At 41.3% G+C, this 16421-nt stretch overlaps 1 protein-coding gene and 1 pseudogene across 1 annotated transcript in view; one reads left to right on the top strand and one right to left on the bottom strand.

Moving 5' to 3' along the window:
• Positions 1 to 2481: 2481 nt before the first annotated feature.
• Positions 2482 to 4751, bottom strand: LOC105544113 (annotated as a pseudogene).
• An 11341-nt stretch (positions 4752 to 16092) lies between these two features.
• SYPL1 (synaptophysin-like 1) overlaps positions 16093 to 16421 on the top strand; it is a 23121-nt gene continuing 22792 nt past the window's right edge. The window contains exon 1 of the mRNA XM_011986392.1: positions 16093 to 16187. Within this exon, the coding sequence (XP_011841782.1) occupies positions 16093 to 16187 (95 nt within the window). The remainder of the gene's footprint in view (positions 16188 to 16421) is intronic.

The raw sequence follows: 16421 nt of genomic DNA on the forward strand, positions 1-16421 counted from the left end.
TATACTACATACTCTTTCATGAGCCAGTCACTGTGATGAGAGGAATAAAATATACTGATTGCCTGAGCCTACATCACATACTTATCCCTGGCCCAAACCACATGACCAGAAATACTTTGGAGTGTTGGAGGAGGAGCATGTTTCCCACAAGGAATGCTAGGCAGACAAAAATGTGTGCCACTAAAAGACCTGAGGAGATAGTTTTATTTGATTGCTCTAATTAATTATCTTGCCTCTTTCACTAGTAGATACATGAGAACAAGGCATAAACATATTTTACATAGTTCCTTGGTATTCTATTAATGACAGTACAATTAACCTTTTAACATAAAAATAACATTAAGTTATCTCCCTGTCTTCTTACTTCTAATGGCTTTAGTAATCACATGCTTAGCTAAGAAAGTGTTTAGGACTCTGCATGCATAGTACCTATTTATAGTACCTCCTTAACGCTGAGCAACAAGTCCTCAAAGGCTTACTTTGGAGTTTCGTGCATGGGATCCCCATGCTATGCTCTTTTTTTTTTTTTTTTTTTTTTTTTTGAGACAGGGTCTTTCTTGGTTACTCAGGCTGTGATGCAATCACAGCTCACTGCAGTCTTGACTTCCCAGGCTCAAGCAATCCTCCCACCTCAGCCTCCCAAGTAGCTGGGACTACAGGCGTGCACCACCATGCCCAGCTAATTTTTTTTTTTTTTTTTTTTGTATTTTTAGTAGAGAGAAGGTCTTGCCATGTTCCCCAGGATGGTCTTGAATTCCTGGGCTCCAGCAATCCTCCCAAAGTGCTGGGATTACAGGAATGAGCCACTGCACGCAGCCCCTACACTATTAAACTGAAAAGGAATTCTGTTGACCACTCTTCCTCTTCTCATTACCTAAGTTACTGATGTTGAAATGGTGTGAATTCACTCTCCTACGTAGAGTATCTTCAGTCAGTTTTCTTGTTCATTTTTTTCCACAGCTCTGGGCATATTCCTCATTCCTCTCTCCTTGTCACTAGCTGCTTCATGACTAATCACATTTCCCTGTTTTCTTCTTTTTAGGCCAGTCTGTTAGAATTCTCAAGCCTGGAATTTCGGGATATGTAACAGGAGGGTGGGCATTGTATAGGAGGTGGTCATAGCAAACAGAAGGTAGGGTTTAACATCGAACCACACAGGCAGCAGTTAATCTCACCTCTTTAATTATTAGAATTGGCTCTGAGGAGCCCCTCAGTGTTTAGAACACTGAGTCTACAGAATTTCTTTTTTTTTTTTTTTTTGAATACTGAAAGGAAGTTTTATTATCTTAACTTGACCCAAATTATAATATTATTTATAAAAGTTATATAAATGCAGGCTGATTGTTTTGAAAGGGTCAAAAAGCCAAATAAAAATAAAGCAATAGAAATAAATTCAGTTATGAAAAGTTGACATAATTCTTCTAAATGTTATGTGGAATCATAGGAAGAAACATCATTGCAATCATTTTCAAAGTAATATTAAAGGTATTAGAAGAAATGTTTGGTCTTAAATGTCAATTCAAATGTAAAGTGTCTATGACAATAGATCAGAGAGAAAGTAAGTATATCTGTAAAGGAAAAAAGGCCAGGCATGGTGGCTCATGACTGTAATTCCAGCACTTTGGGAGACCAAAGTGGGCAGATCACGAGGTCAGGAGTTCGAGACCAGCCTGTCCAACATAATGAAACCCTGTCTCTACTAAAAATACAAAAAAAAAATTAGCTGGGCATGGTGTCGGGCACCTGTAATCCCAGCTACTCAAGAGGCTAAGGCAGGAGAATCGCTTGAACCCGGGAGGTGGAGGTTGCAGTGAGTCAAGATCACACCATTGCACTCCAGCCTGGGCAACAAGAACAAGACTCCATCTCAAAAAAAAAAAAAGACAGGAAAAAATGACTGGGTGTGGTGGCTCACACCTGTAATCCTAGCACTTTGGGAGGTCGAGGCAGGAGGATCACAAGGTCAGGAGTTCAAGACCAGCCTGACCAACATGGTGAAACCCTGTCTCTACTAAAAACACAAAAATTAGCTGGGCATGGTGGCACGCACCTGTAGTCCCAGCTACTCGGGAGGCTGAGGCAGGAGAATTGCTTGAATCTGAGAGACAGAGGTTGCAGTGAGCCAAGATTGCACCACTGCACTCCAGCTTGAGTGACACAGCGAGACTCTGTCTCAAAAAAAAAAAAAACAACAACAACAACAAAAAAAAAAAACAGAAAAAATGAGTTAGTTGCAAGTACTGTAAGTACTGTATCCTTCAATGAAAGAAGAACACAGATTAAGGATAAAACAGTTAGACAGTCTTATCAATTAGGCCACCTTTAAGAATCATTTATCAGGATAGCTAAAAGGAGCAACGATAAAGCTCTACATATATAACTGAAATGTTTACAATTAATCTAGTCCCAGCACTTTTATTTGTAGAGTTCTCAAATCAAAAGTAACAAGTAATTATACATCAGGATTGTTAGGAATACCAACTATTTTACAACTGCCACTATGTGTTTCTTCTTCTCTGACACAATTGGCACAGATCCAGGCTTGCTGTGTTTAATGTGATTCACTTCCTTTCGTCAACAAGCTTCCTTCATGATGCACTGTTCCTGAATTGGGCTGTAGACAGAATTTGGTAGATGTCAATGATGAGCTGTTGGTTGTATATGAGGATGATGCTGAAATTTCTCCTTCAGTTTCTGGTTATAATACTTGGCTGCTTTTTCTTGTGATGTAAGCACACCCAATTTTTCAGAAGCATTAGCTTTCCATAGGTGAATGTTCATTTCATCAGATCCATACATAATATACTTGCTGTCAGAAGTCCATTTTACACAGATAACACGTTGCTTTCACTTTGTGTGATATACCTCCCTGCTTTGACTTTTGTCTACAGGAAAGATTCAAATAGATTTATCGAAACTAGCAAACACAAACTCTTTCCCAGTGGGAGAGTAATCCACATCAAGCACTGCAGATACATGATCCATATGGACCATTACAGGAGTGTCCAGTGCACACATATCAAAAGTAAATACGTTATAATCATTTGCTGCCATAAAAACGAAAGCTTCCGTAGGGTTCCAACAGATTGTATTTGTTCTCATATCTAAGATAACCTTTTTCAGAGGAGTAGCTTGCTTCATATCATATAGTACTATATTCCTGTTAGACGTGCAACTTTCCAAGATAAGTGTCTTAATTGCATTAAATTTACCACTACTTATACTGTCAAATCTCCAGGTCATTGAACATATAGGATTAGTTCTTTGTTTACCCCAAATGTCTAGTTGCTGTCCACATGTGGCAAAAACAGCTTCTTTCCAGTGATGATCAATCCCAGTATCTTTCCTAATATTGTATGTAATGGCTCTTCCTCCTGTCTTTCCTGTCAATCCCACTGTCTTTCCTAATATTGTATGTAATGGCTCTTCCCCCTCTCTATAGCCTGGCCTATCTATTTTCCACTGCTTCACAGTTTTGTCATCACCAACAGTGAAAAGAAGTCCCACAAAAGCGAGTACATATTCCTCATACAAAGCCTTCATGTGCTTGTATTATACGGATACATTTCAGTTGAGTCAGGTTCCAAATTCTAACCTCTCCATCACATACCCCAGAAGGGACAGTAGCCAGGCTCTTTGGATGCTTTGCCAAGCAACTGACTCCATCTCGGTGACCATCCAGCCAAGCAAGGAATGGTTTTGCAAATACTCCTTCCAGTTTGGTAGCATTTAAAACTCTTACATATTCTTGCAGGACCTCAAAAGGATGTAAGGTAGGATCATAGTTTCTTGGAACAATCTATAAGTCCAACTGGGTTTTGCAGACATAGTTGTCCAGATTCCAGCTCAACATCTTCACCTTCACCTTGATTGCTCTTCCTGCCAGAATCCACAAGCTCTTCGCTCTACAGAATTTCAAAGAGTACTGAGAGTGTCATAGGATTATCCCCAGAAATTTCCTTATATAGGACCTGAGTCAATCATAGTTTTTATGTAGATTGTGAAGACTGCAGCCCTTACCAATTTATCTCTGTTTTGCCATAGATTTCGCAGGGCAATCTAATTGTAAAGCAGAAAACAAAAAAAAATACAAAAAGTACATGTTTTGTGTTCTTCACTGCACTTATCACAACTTGAAAATATATATAGTTTTTGTCCTATCTTTCCCTTTATTTATTGTATTTTGTTGAGACAGGGCCTGGGTCTGTCACCCAGGCTGGAGTGCAGTGGTGTGATCTTGGCTCACTGCAACCTCCGCCTCCTGGGCTCAAGCCATCCTCCCACCTCAGCCTCCCGAATAGCTGGGACTACAAGCTCAGGCCACCATGCCCAGCTGATTTTTGTATTTTTTGTAGAGATGGGGTTTCACCATGTTGCCCAGGCTGGTCTCAAACCACAGAGCTCAAGCAATCCACCTGCCTTGGTCTTCCAAAGTGTTGGGATTACAGGCATGAGCCACTGCATCCAGCCCTATCTCTCCCTTTAAAATATAAACTCTTTAAGGACAAGAATATCTTGTTCTACTTTGTATGATCAGTACTTAACAAAGTGTCCAGTACATATGAGTGATCAATAAATACTAGAAGGAATGTATGAAATGTTCAGGTTTTTCTTCTCAAATGATTGGCAAACAATGAAATTAAAGATGTTAAGAGTTCAGTCTTCCCTAAGCTAACTTGTATCATAAATCCAAGTTTGCTTTAGCTGTACTTTGCATTTTCCTTTTCTTCAATACTGAGCAGCTTCTCCATCATACTTCCCAGGCATTCAGTATCCCTTTTACAGCTCCTCGGCAGCCTAGAACTTTTCCCTTTAGTTAAGTCTGTCTTCCTGGGATGGTGCCCAGATTCCAAGACCATCTCCTTCTTGGTATACTCCCATTAAAACTCCCTTTTTTTTTTTTTTTTTTTTTTACGGCCAGGAGAAAAATATTCAGATAATTTCTCATTAAAGCATTATGCTGTAATAAACCATTTAATCCAATAATTCTCCAGGGTATTTGTATTTTAGAACATGAAGCCGTTAGCCTAAGATAATGTATTATGATGGCAGTTCAGGGTCAGCGTGACAGTGGCATAGGGTATATATATTTCCGTAGGTGGGTGGGGGGATGATTGAGACTTTTCTTATTCTCTCAGGCCTCATCAAAAAGGTGGTCATCTACCTCGATTACAAAATCAGTCAGTAAATTCCTAGTCAAAGTCAATAAACTCAGGCTTCTCACCACTGGTCATACTAGGAGAGGAAAAAATCAACAAAGAAAAATAAGAGGTCGGGCGCGGTGGCTCACACGTGTAATCCCAGCACTTTGGGAGGCTGAGGTGGGTGGATCACGAGGTCAGGAGATCGAGACCATCTTGGCTAACATGGTGAAACCCTGTCTCTACTAAAAATACAAAAAAAAAAAAAAAAAATTAGCCAGGCATGGTGGCAGGCACCTGTAATCCCAGCTACTCGGGGGGCTGAGGCAGGAGAATGGTGTGAACCCGGGAGGCGGAACTTGCAGTGAGCCGAGATCGCGCCACTGCACCACTCCAGAGTGAGACTCCGTCTCAAAAAAAAAAAAAAAAGAAAAAAGAAAAATAAGAAAGCAGAGGGGTTTAAATACAAACACAGAAACCTTGCTTTTCCCTCAAGGAAAATAGCAACGATAATAAATTGCTTCAGAAAGCAAAGACCAATTTATTGAGCTTGTAAGACAATGGCAAATGTTTATCACTTTAAAAAATTCGAATGGGTGGAAAGTATAAAAAAATACAAGCCCATGAAATATAAACAATGTTCACAAGCAGGCCAGGTGTGGGGGCTCACGCCTGTAATCCCACCACTTTGGGAGGCTGAGGTGGATGGATCACCTGAGGTCAGGAATTCGAGATCAGCCTGACCAACATAGTGAAACCCCATCTCTACTAAAAATACAAAAATCAGCCAGGCATGGTGGCACGCACCTGTAATCCCAGCTACTCAGGAAGCTGAGGCAGGAAAATCGCTTGAACCTGGGAGGTGGGGGTTGCAGTGAGCCAAGATCGTGCCACTGCACTCCAGTCTGGGCAACAGAGTGAGACCCTCAGGAAAAAAAAAAAGAATGTTCACAAGCAGATTCTCCAAAACATTCCTTTAAGTGACCAAGTCCTAAAGTATATTTAAAAGAAAATTCCATTTGAAAAAATTACAGTTATAGTTAAGTCTCTACCAGCACTTTGGGAGGCTGAGGTGGATGGATCACCTGAGGTCAGGAGTTCAAGACTGGCCTGGCCAACATGGCGAAACCCCATCTCTACTGAAAATACAAAAATTAGCTGGGTGCAGTGGCGCATGCCTGTAGTTCCAGCTACTTGGGAGGCTGAGGCAAGAGAATCGCTTGAACCTGGAAGGCAGAGGTTGCAGTGAGCTGAGATTGTGCCAGTGCACTCCAGCCTGGGCAACAGAGCAAGACTCAAAAATAAATAAATAAAAATAGTTAACTTTCTAGAAACCCACCTACTGTGCAAAGTACCTTCCTATGCCTGCTAGAGAAATGATATACAAACTTCCATTGCCTTCAGTTCATCAGCATTGGAATTTTCCTGGCCAGCCTCCACTCAGGCATTTCTTTCTTTCCCCTCTTTGCGTCATGTTAGAAGACTGATTTCTGTTGTTGATAAGATTATAGACGTCCTGGGTATGTGACTAGCTAATATTGAAAGTGGTCACCTTCAGTAATCTGTTCTCTCCTAATAAATGCTCTGATGTCACTCAGAATCTGATCTTGGTGGTTCTGACACAAATTCTGCAGGGTTCGAATTAGGAGGGAAGGGCTACTGTACATTTCTCTGGGCTTCCCACCCTAGATACGGGAAGTTCAGATCCTGGAGAAATTCTGTCTAGCAGGCTTAAAACAAAGCCCCTCGTTCACCCAGTTTATTGTCTCAGAAGATCTGTCAACAGTTTTCTCCTTTGTAGGAAGTCAGTTCTCTGTGCAATTGCAAATAGGATAAATAAACCATTCATTCAGAACTAGTGGACATTTTGTTTTGCTTCCCACCTGATTTCAAGAGACAGTGCTGGCTATAACACAATGCTAAACTTGAAAACTCTGTATAAATCTTTGTGGGTACACTGCTTTTCAGGAAGACAATAAAACATGGAAGTCCTTTGAATAATTATTTATGATACAGACTGCTCAAAACTGGATCTTAAAACCTCTTATCAACCCTGCTTATATAGCATAGGCAACCTGCTAAGCCTTCCACCCTTAGCTATGATTTTGGGACCAGCCTGTAGCATATTCATATCTATCTTCATTCCCAAGTTCTGATTTGTTTTATTTGAAGTATTTCATCAATGTTAACATATGCAAAGCTGGTGCCATACAAATACCCTCATTACACAGATGAGGTAAGCCAAAGCAAATTAAACAGTAAATGCTCCAGAAAAATTTGTAGATCTGACAAATCTAGGACAGCAGCCAGTGGTTTCTGTGTCTAAATGCTGTGCTTTTGTCACAAGCAGTTTATGCAGCTAGTGCCAACCTGGCTGTCTACACTTGCTCATTGTCACCATACCTGGGAACTGAGACCTCACGATCAATAGGATTAGAAAATATCAGCCAGCTTGAACCTACCACCTAAACATCTTTCCAGTTCAGCTTCTACACTACTGACATAGTAATCTTCCTAAACTGAAATCTAATCATATTACTCTCCTTTGCCTGAAAGCACTTCCCTGGCAGAGAATAAAGTCCAAACTCCTAGCCTGATGCACAAAGCCCTGACTCTACACTGCTCCCCTTACCCAAAGCATCGGATATATCAAAGTATTTGGTCCCACTATAGAACTCCCCCTCCTCTAGCACCATGCCCTACCTGCCCTACCCCCTGCAGCATCTCTGCTGAAAACCCCTCAGCCCCCATCTACTTGAGGAATCACCTACACATCTCTCAAGCTACAATGCTGTGTCACTTCCCCTATGAAGCCTTTCCTAATACACTTTCTTCCCTCTGAACTTCAGTTTCTGCATTAGCAAAATGTGGATGACAATTCCTACACCATCCTTTAACTCAAAGATCACATAAAAAAATGACCCTGAAAGTTCTCTGAAAAAGGCAAAACACTATTCAAAGTCCAAGTTATGTTATTATAAAATAGTTATTATACAATAAGCCTTTTTTAAATAACTTAATTACAGTACTTGTAATGATTATTATAAAAATAACCTCAGCCAGCACGGTGGCTCATGCCTGTAATCCCAGCACTTTGGGAGGATGAGGCGGGTGGATCACTTGAGGCCAGGAGTTTGAGACTAGCTTGGTCAACATGGTGAAACCCTGTCTCTACTAAAAATATAAAAATTAGCTGGGCATGGTGGCAGGTGCCTGTAATCCCAGCTACTTTTGAGGTTGAGGCGCGAGAATCGCTTGAACCTGGGAGGCGGAGCTTGCAGTGAGCTGAGACTGGGACTCCAGCCTGGGTGACAGAGTGAGACTCGGGCTCAAAAATATAAAAATAAAAATAAAATTAACCTCTACAAATTAGAGGGTTTTCCCTGTTTATTCATTGCTTAAATGTGAGCTAAGCTTGAAATGGTGATGACACAAATAGATTAAAAGTAGACCCACACAGGGAGGATTAGCAAGACCTCTGCCCCACATAGCTTTCAGTAAGGAAAAACTGCATTTAATTTGCTTTCAAGAATTATATTCTTATTTCATAGTTCTTTCATTTTATCAATGGAACATTCTTCCTTACAACTCTAATTCGCTGTAGCCAAAGTCTGATTTCCTTAAATGACTTTTGCTCTAGCACTAAGTCTTTGCTGCTTCTTACCCGCCCGATCAGAAGGTTGATGCATCCACTCCACTGTTTCTGGAACACAGTGGCAAGAATGGGTAACATTTCCTCAGTTCTTAGTCTGTACCAGACGCTCTTCTAAATGATCTCTTATGATTATACAATTTAAATCCCACTACAACTCTCGTTTCCCGTCTGCAAAATGGGGATGAGAAAATGGAAACTTAGGAAAGTAAAACCTCTTGTCAAAGTGTAGGGTAAACGCCCCTGAGAGGACTAACTTGAGCATACCCTTAGAATGGCCCTGTACAGCAGATACACCTGAAAATGTATTCCCAGTGAGGGAATACAGGAGTGGCCAACCCAGAGATTCATTCCTTGTATAAAAGGAACATCCGAGCCTCAGGCCCATCTGGTAGAAGGAGAGCCAGCCATACAGGGGTTTGAGTCCTGAGTTTTGGGTTGGATGTGTAACTACCCGAGGAGTTTTTCCTGCCTGCTGTACAAAGAAAGAGTACAGCATTACAGTACAGAAAAAGTTTAATAGACATGAGGCCAGCCATGCCACGTGGGAGATGGAGTTAGTATTTAAATCAACCTTGTCCAAAGATCGTAGTTTAGGGGTTTTTCAAAGGCAGTTTAGGGGAGGGGTGGGGTGGCTGGGGTTGCTGCTGATTGGTTGGGGTAGAGATGAAATCACAGGGAGTGGAAGCTGTCCTCCTGCACACTGAATCGCTTTTGGGTGAAGTCACAGGAGTGGGTTTGGTGGGTCCAGGTAGAGCCATGGGTGTCAGACTTCAAAAAACCTGAAAAGATACCTCAAAAGGCAAACCTACAATAGTGGTGTTATCTACAGGAATGGCTGGCAGTCTGTGTATACGCCTTAGCAGAAATCAGGCTCCTCTCCACCCCCTGGCCTGATGGTCATTCATTAGCTTTAAAAAGGTGTTCGAGTTTGGGGGAAGGGCTATTATCATTAAACTATAACCTAGATGTCTTCTAAAATTAACTCAGCCCAAAAGCCCCGGAATGATTAAGGCAGCTTACAAGCTAAAGGCAAGAGGGGCAGGTGGGCTAGATCGGATCTCTTTCACTATTATAATTTTGTGCACATTTAAACTGATGGGCAAACTACAACAAAAAAATTCATAGCTCAAATGGTTAACCTGCACTATAGAGTTAAGTAGAGTCTTCTAAAGCTCTCTATCTTCCTCTCTTTTTTTCTGCCTGCTTTAAACCTGCTGTTACTCAGCTGCTACTGCTGAGATGATACTCATTATTTACGGTCTAACTAGAAGGTAAACATTGGAAACTCATTTAAATTTAAAAAAAAAAGGTAAAAGAGGTTTTGTTAAACCAAACAACCTAGAATTTTTAAATCTCCCTTAAAGTTGATGGAAATAAATCCAGCACCTCCTTTAAACCTTATTCTTTTTTTTTCTTTTCTTTTTTTTTTTTTTTTTTTGAGACAGAGACTCACTCTGTCACCCAGGCTGGAGTACAGTGGCCCAGTCTTGGCTCACTGCAACCTCCGCCTCCCGGGTTCAGGTGATTCTCCTGCCTCAGCCTCCCAAGTAGCTGGGACTACAGGTGTGTGTCACTACGCTCAGCTAATTTTTGCAGTTTTTTTAGTAGAGACAGGGTTTCACCATTTTGACCAGGCTGGTTTCGAACTCCTGACCTCAGGTTATCTGCCCACCTTGGCCTCCCAAAGTGCTGGGATTACAGGTGTGAGTCACCATGCCCGGCCCTTAAACGTTATTCTTAAAGCTGACTCTTTTTATTCAATTCTACTGCAAGCTCTCAGTAACTATCCAACTGCCTCTCTTGAGCAGCTTCACCCTCTTGATATTAATGCTTTTATAAGGGAGATAGTACACTATTACTATTTGCAGGGGGGACCTCCAAAACTACTGCCCAGGGGATATTTCTTCATCTTTGTCCTAGTAATGTTATTTACCCCCATATCACAACATTGATATGCTGAGGCACTAAGTGTTTGGTTTTTTTCATACTCTTTACAGTCTTTCTTCTTTCCTGTCTCCCTGAGTTTACTGTATATTGTCATTTTCCTTAAATATCCTGCTGCGTTTACTCTGTCTATTATGGCTAACTAGTGCTTCCATGGCTGCACCAAGCACCCAGTCTAACCAGTAATATCTCAGGTTGCTGACACAACACACAGCACTAACCGCTGGATATGCTCACGGTGGCAGTGACTCGAGAATGACATTACTCTCCTAGCAGTCCCACTATCTATAGAAGAAATTGCTAACACAGAAGCCCAATGCTTTGGATTCAACTACACCAGGTACACACACACCAAAAATACAGGTTTATGAGGTAAACCTAGGCCAACTGATCCCTCATGCCAATCATCCACAGTGACCGAGCAAATAGGAAGGTCACCAGAGATGGCCTGTAAGGCTAGAAATTCCAAGGAATCTGGCCCTTTCCCAGGGGCTTTAACACACAAGCCCATTGCAATTACACTCTCAGCTATAACCAAACAAACCAGAATGGAAGCCATATAATGACTCTTAACAAGTTCACTGTGCACCTCCAGTTTTTCTCTGTGATGAGGAAACAACAAAGTTCATGCCAGAAAGATTTATAACAATTCCTTTATGCCTATAAATAGTTCAGCAACCAAGATGGAATATATAGAAATAGCAGTCAAAACTGGATGACTTCTCAACTTCACTAATACATCTACATCTTTTCCTCAATTTTCTCTTATCTCATTAATATTCAAAAATCATATCTGTCCGGCCCCACATTCACATAACACTACAAGTCTAACTTTTACCCCTTATGCATGGATAACTACTTTCTGGGTCACCGCCCATCCACATTTAATCCTGGGGGACCATGGGATCCCTCTATTTATGCAAATCATACTGGAATCTAAACTAATCACACCTATGCCTGGTTATGAGGTTCCTCTTCAGGAGTTTCATGAAAAGGAACTGGGTTCTTCTTTGTATACAGATCTAACGTATTTCTAGCCTTGCCTATTAAGTGAAGAAGCACTATAGTTGCAGCAATATCTGGAGTGCATATATATAACTCCTCAGACTTTATAACCTCTGACCAAGTTCAAAAGTTAAAATCCTTCTTATGTTGGTCCCTCCAAAGGACATCAGAAGCAGTACTTAGTCTCCCATCACGTGGCATCCTCGCCAATAATAATCCTGCCATAGAGAAAAATGACCTAGGACATTCTGTAGCCTGTGCAATATTTTGGTTTGCAGATATACCCATGCTTAAGTGCAGTATTCATAATCTCACCATCCTAGTCCAGCAATCTTGGGAAGCTACAGTCACAGCCATTGAAGCGCAACGGCAGGCCCTAAACTCATTGGCAGGGGATGTTTTGCAGAACCAACTCATGTTGGACGTGCTTCCTGCTGAAGCAGGAGGCACCTGCATGCCGTCAAATAAACCTTGTTGCTTTTACATCAATAACTCAGGTCAGGTAGAAGAAAGTTTGGAAAAGATAACAGCATAAAAATATTAAAGGGCCTTCAAAAAAGAGTTCCTCAAGATTCCTTTTTAGCACAACTATTTCAAAGGTTCTCCAGTTAAATTTGGCCATGGGTTGCTCAACTTCTTCTGCCTATAATAAAGCTCATATTAGTTTGTTTATTTGCATCATGTATTGTTAACACTACATCTGGTTTTGTGTTTTCTAGGATACAACAATTTCAAACCAAAATAGTACTACAGCAAATCTATCTACTAAGAGAACTCCATAACTTTCCTTTGAATGCAGCAGAACAAAATTTTAGGCTACAAATGCTGTTCCCCCATAGTCTCATAGCAACCCTGCCCAATTTAGGTCTTAATTCCGGGATTTAGGCCCACATAACCTCCTGACCGACTAACAATCCTAGGGAGGGCCAACTCTACAGCCCTGGTCAGCAAGAAGCAGTTGGAAGATGAGACATTCAACCACATGCCAAAGATTAGTCATTGTTGCTCTGTCGGGGTGTGAAGAAAGGTAGAGTCCTAATTCGGGAAAAGGATTCAGGCTGGCAGGACCAGGGGAAAGCAAAACGAGAAAGCAGATAGATAAGCTATAAGTCTGCCTTTCTTCATGGTCCAGGACACATAGCCCTCATGCGTAATCACCCACAATCTTCCTGTGCCCAGCTATCATCAGATTCTTGGCTGATAGAAAAACTCAAGTTAGCTCACTGCAACTTCAGCATTATTATTACTACACAAAGTCTTCTTCAAGCGCAGAGCACAAGCACCATCCTATAAAATTCCTAGCAAGCTTTTGTCTCTTTGCAGTCAGCTCCTCTTTCGCTGACCTGCCTGTTGCACCCTTGTAATACATTTTCCTACTTTCTCAAATAAATCTGCCTTTCTTTACCTACAACTATCTTGGTAAATTCTTCTTACTGCCTGCACCACTGGCCCCAGACAGTTGCTGATCACCTATGACACTCATTACATTAAATGTGGTTTCCTGGATGAGATCCTGGGGCAGTAAAAAAGACATTAGTGGACAACTGATGAAGCTTGAAAAATTCTTTAGTTTAGTCAGTAGTAATACACCAATACTTATTTTTTTGTTTTGACAAATATATGATGGTTATAGAAGATGTTAACATTAGGGGAAACTGGGTGAAGTGTATAAAGAACTCTTTGTACTTTGCAATTTGTAAATCAAAATATGTTTTAAAATGAAAAGTTTAAAAGGCTTCAAATTAATTATTTTGAGATTAATTTACTGAGCCTATCGAACCAATCTATTGCACAATTTAAATATAGTTATTTTTAAATTTTTCTAAAATGATTATTGAATTCATTAGTGAAAACAAAACACTTATTTGAGTTTATAAGCAAAAGTCAGGTTTTGAATTTGGTATTAAACAATATCTTTTTAGAAAAGGAGATAAATATTGGTCAGGAATGAGTTACAAAGTCTCATCTTGCCAATAAGCTGACCAAAACTTTGTATTCCCACTGAGAAAAACAAAAAATAGTATAGTTAGCCAATGAGTTGCCTAATATAGCTATATGTAGTTGCCTAATATAGCTAATATAAGGTTGCCTAAATATACTTTCCTTTCTGGCCTTCTGAGCATTCCTAAATCCCAAGTGTCACAGTCTGGCACATGTGTTCAAAGCCACAGAAAGAAAGTAAAACAATGACAAATTATGTAAGTAACTTAGCCATAATTACACCACCACAGATATAGTTCAATAATACTACCCCAGATAGACAGAATCATTTTATATTACAGGGATTATTTTCCAAATAGCCCTAGTAGAGTAGACCTGGAACACGTTGTTCCCAGAGCATCTGGCTCTTTCCTCAGATTTGAGGAACAAATCAGAAAATGACCAGTGTTGTAATCAGTGTGATATAGTCATCTGAACATTCTTCTCAGATTTTGAACAGTTGTGCCTTCAATGAGATGCTGTTGTTTAAACACTCTTGTCTGGGGAAGATTTTAAAAAAAAAATCACAATTATCTTGTCACCCAATCAGATCTCACTGGCTCTGCCAGTCACGGCCAGTTCCTTCTCAGGAAGGTAGGCCCCTGAGCTTGGCTGACTGGCAGAAGCAGTGCTGGGTTGTGACTGAAGGTGAGCAGTGGTGGCTCACTTCTGTTTTGTTCTGCTCAGAGAGATTGTCCGAATGAGTTCTGATAAGTGACCAGATGTGGTTCCGCTCACCCTCAGTGGTCTCCATCTTTAAAACTGAGTGCCACAGGGCCAAGGACGACGGAACCTTCTTAAAGTTCAAGGAGTTACTCTAACACTGAAGGTTTCCTGAGGAAAAGTAACCACCACGCCTTCCACTGGTGGGCTTGAACAAGAAGCAGGAGAGGCAGACAGAAGCAACAGAAAGTTTAGCACAGAAGCTGAGAAAGGGCCTGGCCAATTCCAATTTCTAAGGCCTTCAATAAACAAAAAGAAGAAGAGATGCCAATATTGGTTTACTAAGTTATGGTATGTTTTAGATCTTTAAAGTTCATTAATAAAGCTGCATGTGAACATATCTCTAATCTGTCAAGGCATATCTCATTTTGAAATAACATTAAGAGTTGGGCACGGTGGCTTACACCTATAATCCCAGCACTTTGAGTGGCCAAGGAGGGCAGATCATGAGGTCAGGACTTCAAGGCCAACCACCTGGCCAACATGATGAAACCCCGTCTCTAATAAAGATACAAAAAAAATTAGCTGGATGTGGTGGCGCCCGCCTGTAATCCCAGCTACTCAGGAGGCTGAGGCAGGAGAATCGCTTGAACCCCGGGGGCAGAGGTTGCAGTGAGCTGAGATCACGCCATTGCACTCCAGCCTGGGTGACAGGGTGAGACTCTGTCTCAAAAAAAAAAAAAAAAAGAAAGAAAGAACGAACGAAAGAAAAAAGAAAAAGAAAAAGAAATAACATAACAGTCTAATTTGAATCTTCGTGAATACGAAGCTTAAGCTAAATAGTCCTACTATTCACTACTCCGTCCCCAGGTGCCTACCCAGAAGACCTCAACAGAATGAGAGTAAAAGCTTAGAAAAACGGGCTAAAGAGGACAAAAAGAGAAGTACTGAGAGGAAGATTCAGAAACAAAGTAGAAAAAAAAGGGAGAGACAGAAAGCTGAAAGACCTGGAACACCGCTCATCGTGGTCTCAGATGCACCAAGTAGCAGTGTATGGTCACCTTGCACTCACCTAGCCCTAAGGGGTATTTATGATGCTTTGTTGCTTTAGTGGGAGAAATCTGCAACCATCCATTTGGTATTAGGTGCTCACTGAGGACTGACTGTGCTGGGGACTGAGGAACCGGAGCCAAGATAAAAATAAAGATTGTCTCGGTCTGCATAGAAAATGGAAAGTATTTTTTGCACTCTCTGGACAGCAAACAAGGAGATAAACAGGTCTCGAAAGAGAAAGGGTTCGCTTACTAAAAAGATGTTCAATAACAGTTGTCAATCCTGACGGAATAACCTCAGTGGCAAGTAGCCTGCTAAACCATATTCGTGCTTGAAATTCAGGTAAGTACTTGGAAGCTGATTTTTCATATACACCAATATGCCACATTCCGGCTGTCCAGAAACTTTCCAGGTACTGAGGAAGCCAGCAAGGAGATCACACTACCTTGGGGCTCCCGTAACAGGGTGCCAAGAGGAAAGTATTACCTAAGCCGAATCTTAAAGGAGTTAGCTTCTTGAAGAAAGAGACCAACAATGCCTCAAAAAGAGTACTCTCGACTGACAGGGTAGAAGAGGTGAAAGTGTAGGTCACCGAGGGCCTGTCTGGCCACGCCTTGTCTTTTAGGTATAACCTTTCTTCATTTTTCAACCATGGCTGCGATGCTAACTTTGAAAATAAACCTAATTTCCGTAGGAATCTTTGGTGATTCACACTTCCGAGGCACCCCACAGCATGGTCGCCAGAAGTCTGTCGTTTTGCAATTTTAATCAAAGGCCCCTAACACATGTCTTGAAACGCGACTTCATCTGTGCCAATACATTGTAAATTCATATAAAAGTTGAGATCCGTGAAGGGGAGGAGAGGCCGGCTTCGGTGTAGTGAGGTCAGCTGTGGTGAGCTCTGGGGTCAAGTGAGGGTTTCTCTGAGGGCAGCACCCCCCAGCTGCGCAGGCGCGGACGTGGGAGCCCCCAGGTCCAGG

The sequence above is a fragment of the Mandrillus leucophaeus genome, unplaced genomic scaffold (assembly GCF_000951045.1).
Source record: "Mandrillus leucophaeus isolate KB7577 unplaced genomic scaffold, Mleu.le_1.0 Scaffold298, whole genome shotgun sequence".
Taxonomy (NCBI): domain Eukaryota; kingdom Metazoa; phylum Chordata; class Mammalia; order Primates; family Cercopithecidae; genus Mandrillus; species Mandrillus leucophaeus.